This window comes from Drosophila gunungcola, assembly GCF_025200985.1.
Source record: "Drosophila gunungcola strain Sukarami chromosome 3L unlocalized genomic scaffold, Dgunungcola_SK_2 000002F, whole genome shotgun sequence".
NCBI lineage: Eukaryota > Metazoa > Arthropoda > Insecta > Diptera > Drosophilidae > Drosophila > Drosophila gunungcola.
This window is the reverse complement of record NW_026453178.1, coordinates 4,047,053-4,054,206: the sequence shown is the minus strand read 5'-3', so window position 1 is coordinate 4,054,206 and position 7,154 is coordinate 4,047,053. Positions and strand designations below refer to the sequence as shown.

The window sequence follows — 7,154 nt, the reverse complement described above, 5'->3', positions numbered from 1 at the left end:
GGAACTCTGATTAACAAGAAAAACATATTTTCATTATTTGTTTATGATAACACCATAAAATATGTATTCTTTATTTGACTGTGATTATACCATGGGGCGATCATCACTAATATACTACACAAACCTTTCAAAAATGTTAAAAAAAACAAATTTTATATTGAATGTTTAAAATGTTTCATGTTAAATTTTAGGTTTGAAAATCGTTACCAACATTTCAGAACAATAAAATCGGAATTATGTTTTGATAGTGGTACCATGAAACGAATAACTTTAAAAAGTAAACAATTCATCGATAATTACAAAAATATCAGGCTGACATACACAAGTATAATACAAAAGCTTTTATTTAATTAAAGTTTTGGTACTCGATGAAATAACAAACAAAATTTACCTAAACCTAAGATTTATTTAGTTTAGGCTTTCATAAATAAAAATTTCCTGTGATGGTTGTAAAGGGTGTAATAAAAAGTATCCTATTAATCAGATATATAGCTTCAATTATATTAAAGTTGGTTTTTGGGTTATTGTACTTAAATATATCCTTTAATTTAATAAATTAAAAAAAAAACATATATTTTTTTTTAATTTTGAAAATTATAAATCCAATGTTAATCTTTATTAAATCTAAATGCAATCTAAACAGTTATTTACAAATTATTCCTAGTCAAATACTGGCACGTTGAGTTGCCGCGACAGATGTTAGATCTGTGGCTTCATCCACCTAAATATTTGTAGGCTAAACCGCCCGGTTCCTGCCCTCGTCCTTTGTCCTTCGTCCTTTCCTCTATCAGCGATCGGTAGTGAAATCGCTTCCTCTCCCTTTGGCCAAAGTCGAAATATTCCCAAGCCAACAACAGTTGGTGGCAGCAACAGCAACACCAACAGCAACACCAACAGCAACAGCAGCAGTGGCAGCAGCAACATCAGCAATTGTAACTGTTACAGGGCAGCGGGAAAAGGACAACAAAAACGCCCGCCAAACTTTAACTGCATACCAATTAGTAGGGAAACGCGTGCTGCCGAGCAAAGAAAAACCAGTAGTATGGTGGATAGGGGAGGATGGGGGATGGAGGATGGAGGACTCCTAACTGTGCGTCTTGACCCTTACAACATGCCCAGGAACACAGGAGCAACTGCAACAACAGCCGCCAACTGCTGCCAAAGGTGAAAAACCAGAGTTGGCAACACGAACACGAACACCAACACACACACACATTGAAGGGCTCTGTGAGCCACCACCAAAGAGTCAACGTCGAAATACACCAATACCGATATACAGAGGGCCCGTTTTGATTCGGCTTGCTGCCAGCACTCACACAAACTCAGTGGAAAAGAGAGCTCGATTTGTACCTTTTTTTTCGGGCCAAGTCGCTTCACCGTTGGCTCAATTTAGAACCGAGCCATCGACCAAAGATTCAGTCAGGTGCGAAGCACCGAGCGATACGGACGTGTTCGTCTCCAGTGAGTTAAGAATCCCGATTCCCGAATCCCGAATCCCGATTACCGCACAAGAGAATAAACCCATCGAAGATCGAATTAAATATCAGAGTGAGATTTGTGCAGTGAACAAGTACTGAGCTACTGAAATCACCCCAAAAAGATTTTAAACGCAAAAAAAAAGCAAGTGAGAACCAAAAGTTTAGACACCGAGTCAAAATGAATCACCTATCGCCGCCGCCATCGCCGCACTCGCAGCAGCCGAGTCCAGCGGGAATGGGAATGGGCATGGGCTGCCATGGAGCTGCCCTCGACAAACAGTGGATGCAGCGGGCGTCCGCCTTCAACACTGTGATAGCCTCCGCCGCCGCCCAGAAACTCAATGGAAGAGGTGAGTTTCACACACAAAGATCAATCTGGATTCTCAAGAAATTTTGTGGCAACCAATCCCTGTTTGAAATATTATTTAAAGAAGGCTAACCCTAAGACGAAATTGAATTTGCAGAAGAACTTGTAAACATTACTTCGTTTTTGAATTATTAATTGAGAGTTTTACAAATCTTTAACCAAACGGAAAGTTTCAAAAGTGGTCTTGAAACAATTTTGTTTCATCAGAATTATTTAAAATTTTGTAACCAGATTATGATCCTAGCATAATAAATTTTATTTTATTTATTAGCTATCATCTAGAGACTTGCTGGCTTGGTTATGATTTAATTAGATTTCAAAACAAATATTTTGTAGCATTTTAATTTTAAAGAAGTTTAATTTTGGTTAAATGTGAAATAATTTAAATATACTAAAATAAGGATGGCAAAATATAAAAATTCAAATATTAATTGCGTAGTTCAACAGCACTTATTAAGTGATTAGGTGTCGTGCTTTCAAAATTACATAATTAATAAAAAGTTTATACAGTTCTTGGTCTTAAAGATTCTTTTAAATGTATTGTCGTTGATCAGAGTTACTAAGCTTAGAGAAAAAATAAACTTTGAACCATAGTGTTTGACATTTAAAAGGCCCTTTAAAATATATTGTAGATTAGAGTAATAAATCTTTTGAAAATAAAATACCCAGTAGCTTAGGTCCTAAAAGTAGCCAAACGGAATAAGAACAAATTCTTAAGCCTTTGATCAGATGTTTGGAAATACCTTCCAAGCCTAGTCTCTGATATCCCAATTAACACTTTTAATTTCCAATCCCCTTCCCAGATCTTCCCTTTCTGTACAATCCACTGCTCTACTCGAGTGCCCTGCTGTGGCCCCAGTTCCTGCTGTCCTCGGCCACGGCTCTGGGCACGCCCCTGACCCCCATGACCCCCAAGTCGCCCGCCTCCGTGGTGATGGGCCAGCGGGATCGCGACTACGCCCTGACCCCCGAGAAGGAGCACGAACTGCAGCTGAACAGCAGCAACAACGACAAACAGGAGGATCAGGATCAAGAGCAGGATCAGGAGCAGGACGAGGACATGCCCCTAAATCTGAGCACCAAGGAGCGCATCACAGCGGATCAGTACCACAGCAGCAGCCACAATAGCAGCAGCAGCAGGAGCAGTTCCAGCAGCGATGTGGAGCCAGTGCATCCGATGACCTCGCTGAACGTGACCCCGCCCCCCCTGAGGGCGGTCAACCTGAAGAGTTCGGCAACTCCGCAGCAGCAGCAGCAGCAGCAGCGCCAGAGATCACAGGGCAACATCATCTGGTCGCCGGCCTCCATGTGCGAGCGATCGGCGAGAAGGGTCGAGAAGTTTGGCCTGAAAATGGAGGACGACGAGGAGCAGCAGGTGGACCCCATTGTGCGAAAGTTTAAGTACGAGCGCCGGACAGCCTCCATATCCTCGCTGCAATCGCCGATCTCCTCGCTCTCCGCTCCTGCCTCCAATTCTGTCCAGGATCTGGAGTTCGAGGTGGCCCAGCAGCAGTTATACGCCCATCGCAGTGCCTTCATGGCCGGACTCACGGGCAGCAATCTGGAGCTGCTCACCCAGCACCTGAAGCAGCAGAAATGTGAGCAGCCGCAGCTGCAGCAGCAACAGCAGCAGCAGCAGCAGCAACATCATCATCATCGCATCAAGGACGAGCAGCAGGATAACAACCGTTCGGCAGCCGCTCTCATGGGTTTGGTGGCAGCCGCCGAATTAGGCTACATGCGTAATCAACACCAACAGCCGCAGCAGCAGCATCAACAGCAGCAGCAGCAGCAACAGTTGCATCACCAACAGCAGCAGCAGCAGCAGCAGCAACATCACCAGCAACAGCAGCAACATCCTGACTCGACGGCCACAGATGTTGCGCGTCGCTCCTCCTCCTCATCCTCTTACCAAGGCGAAGGCGAGGAGAAGCGCAGCGGCAGGAATTTCCAGGTAAGCTGACGCTGACTCAAAACAGGATATGCCTGGGGCATGGGGCACAATTGAGGGCGAATCGCTTGAAAATCTCCGAGTTCTAATGGGCTTATCACGTGTCCTCCAGCTGGTCAGGGCGATCTATATAGCTATCAGTTATCCAATCCTTCCCGCGGTGCAAATACTTTCATTGCATAAGGTTGCGTGTTCCCGGCAATTCCCCGTGTGTTAATCGTTTCATATTTTCGTCCTTCAAGGCTTTTAATTGTCAAAGGACCATACCCCCAACCGCAGCAGTTTCAATTTGGAAAAGTGGCACAACAAATACTAGCATCAAAATTGGTAATACAAGCCAAACAGATAGCCAGCTCTATGGAAATTCAATTAAGTCCCATCGAAATCACGCAATTAGTTAATCAAATAATTTTGATTAGCGTGGGAGGGGAAAGGGGGAAGATTTATGTACAAATTACAATCATAATTGTCATTTCGATATTGAATTGTGAGGAGGTAGTTCAAAAAAGGGGGCACACGACCGCCAGGAATTTGAGACGACAACTTACCCTTATGCCTACCTCCGATGTCATATTGTGTTTATATCCATCAACACCCGTCGCGAGTCCTTTATTTTTTTTTAGTTTTTTCTGCTTTTAGTTTTTTTCACACATTCGAGGGTCAGTGAGTGAAATGCGATAGGTTTTCGGGCTTCAGGAGTGCCATATGGTTAGAAGCAGAGAAGACAGTTGCCCGAGTCTTTGGCGCAGGCGCTGTTCATATATATAAATTGGAATTTTTTTTTTCTGTAATTCGTACTTTACATCTGTTCCAGCGTAGGAGGCCCACCCGGCTGACTCAGACTTTGGGGTTTCTCCTGCGCTTTTTTTCTTGCTTTTTTCTTGCTTTTGTTTTTTTTTTTTTTTTTGTCGAACTTTGCCAACTTCCGTTCCGTTGTCGGAGCTAAGCAAATTGACATTATGGCTCAGGCAGTCGAACGCAGCTTAACAATAGAGCAACTAATTGGGTCTGAGTCTAGTTGGTCCAATGTGGATATGTATATATATTTGGTCCACTCGAATGCAATGCGTAAATAGAAAATCCCAAAAAACAAGGCACAAGAAAATAAATAATAATAAAAAATAAAAATCAATAAAAAAAGCAAAAATGGGAGAAAGAAATTCAAAAAACACAGACACTTGTGTCAATTTACAAAAAAATACGCTTGCTTTTCGAAAAAAAAAAAACAAAGTGTCTCACATTTTTTTTGTGCTTAATAAATGTCGCCCACGTAAAGCGAGCTGATGAACGATTTGAGTTGTGTTATGTCAATGTTTGGTTACTTGCAGCAACATGCAACTGACAAACTGGCAAACTGTTCAAACATTTAATCTGACAACCGAAGATGTTACAGCCATCCAATCCGCGATCGATGCGATGCGATGCGATGCGATGCGATCCGAACCCATCTGTGTTTGGCCCACAAATATGTGTATATACATAGTACATGTAGTATGGCTCCCTGGAAAGTGTTTCACTTGAGATTTAGCATTGGGCCGAGACAGACCGCCTGTTTACTTAGCTGTTTTGCAAAAATACCAGCTAGATGTGGGCTAACTTTGGGTTTTCCCTTGGCTCCGACTACGGGGTTGTCGTCACCTGTCTAACAAATATTTGAGCACTCACAAATCTAGTTTAATTCGCGTTGCCACTGAGAATTTGGCTCAGGCACACAATTCGAATTCTATTCAGATTTTCATCTTTTCATCTTTGCCACTTTGGTTTTTTTGGTTTTTTGGTGTTTTGGGGTAAGGCGGCACGGGCTGTTTAAACATGGGGTATTCTGGGCTCGTTCGTGACTCGTTCTGTTTGAATGTTTGTGTTTAATTGTTCTTTGTTTTTTGCAGTGCAAACAGTGTGGCAAGAGCTTCAAACGGTCATCCACCCTGTCCACTCATCTGCTCATCCACAGCGATACGCGGCCATATCCCTGCCAATATTGCGGCAAGCGGTTCCACCAAAAGTCGGACATGAAGAAGCACACCTATATACACACGGGTAAGCAAATCAAAGTTGTCATTCTGTAGTGCAAACACAAAGGGGGCCACCCTCGAGCTTAGATCTCAATCGCCTTTCAATTTGTCTAATTGCTGTAATCACTCGCCCATGGCCACAATTAATAAACTTTGAACCGGCATTTAACTAATTGTGTTTATTGATTTCTGTGCCATTCCAGGCGAGAAGCCGCACAAGTGCACGGTGTGCTTGAAGGCCTTCAGCCAGAGCTCGAACCTGATCACGCACATGAGGAAGCACACGGGCTACAAGCCCTTCGGCTGTCTGCTCTGCGATCAGTCCTTCCAGAGGAAGGTCGATCTACGCCGGCATCGGGAAAGTCGTCACGAGGAGGCGCCCGCCATCGAGGACCTGAAGCCCCTGAAGATGGAGGTGAGCAGCAGCAGCTGCTGACCAAGGATGTCAGGATGTCAGGATGACAGGATGACAGGATGTCGCTGAGCCCAGTATTCAAACAACCAGTTGAAGGAGCAGACCACAGTTGGCCCTAAGTCTAAGTCGTTGCTATATAAGCCAAAGTTTGTTTTGTTTAGGCCTTCGCAAAGATTTAGCTAGGCATAAGGAAAGGATTGTTAAATAACCCCACCATTAGCTAAGATACTGCCGTAAGCCTGTACATAGTTATCGGAAAACTCAAGACTCCTCTTCTAGCTGTTAACTAACTAACTTAACTAGCCTAATAACTAATCTAATTTATTGCATTAACCCTTATTGACTCGGTTTGGAACTTAACCCAAAATTGGCAGCTAAACGTACCAAAGAACAACCTCAAACAAATGAAATACCACTTGGCGACCACTTGTCTAAATTTAGTGTCCTAATTTATTTAAGTTTATCGATGGCCCACCCATCAGCTCCCATTTATTTATACGATTTGTGCGAATTTTAAGTTTATTCTTATTTTGTAATTAACCCAATGACTTTTATTGTAATTATATTTATTAAGAGAATTTATGATTTTTTGGAAAATAAAGTTGAAAGCTAAAAGAGAACAAAAGAATGAGATTACTATTTTGTTAATAAATGTTCAATAAGGGGGAAAAATGTAATGGGTTTTTGAGACACATTTGCAAAGTCCTAATTGCTGAATGCCAGAAAAAAATAATAAAGTCTAATATTTTTATAAAATATAAAAAATTAATTGAGCATTTTATTTACTTCAAATTTTGGTTTGGTAATATGAAAGAAGAAAAGGAACGTAAAGGTTTAATTTTTTGTCTGATTGAAAATGTTAATAATTTCAAATAGTAAAATATATGGGGTAAATACCTCATTTTATTTATAAATTAAAGCAAAAAGATAA

The 7,154-nt window shown here is 41.9% G+C and overlaps 1 protein-coding gene across 1 annotated transcript; it reads left to right on the top strand.

Moving 5' to 3' along the window:
- Window positions 1-1,433: 1,433 nt before the first annotated feature.
- LOC128257678 (zinc finger protein sens) lies at window positions 1,434-6,838 on the top strand. Its single transcript, XM_052988795.1, has 4 exons — window positions 1,434-1,828; window positions 2,649-3,799; window positions 5,683-5,833; window positions 6,012-6,838. The coding sequence occupies exons 1-4, from the start codon at window positions 1,657-1,659 to the stop codon at window positions 6,242-6,244; spliced, it is 1,707 nt and encodes a 568-aa protein (XP_052844755.1). The 5' UTR covers window positions 1,434-1,656; the 3' UTR covers window positions 6,245-6,838.
- Window positions 6,839-7,154: the final 316 nt, after the last annotated feature.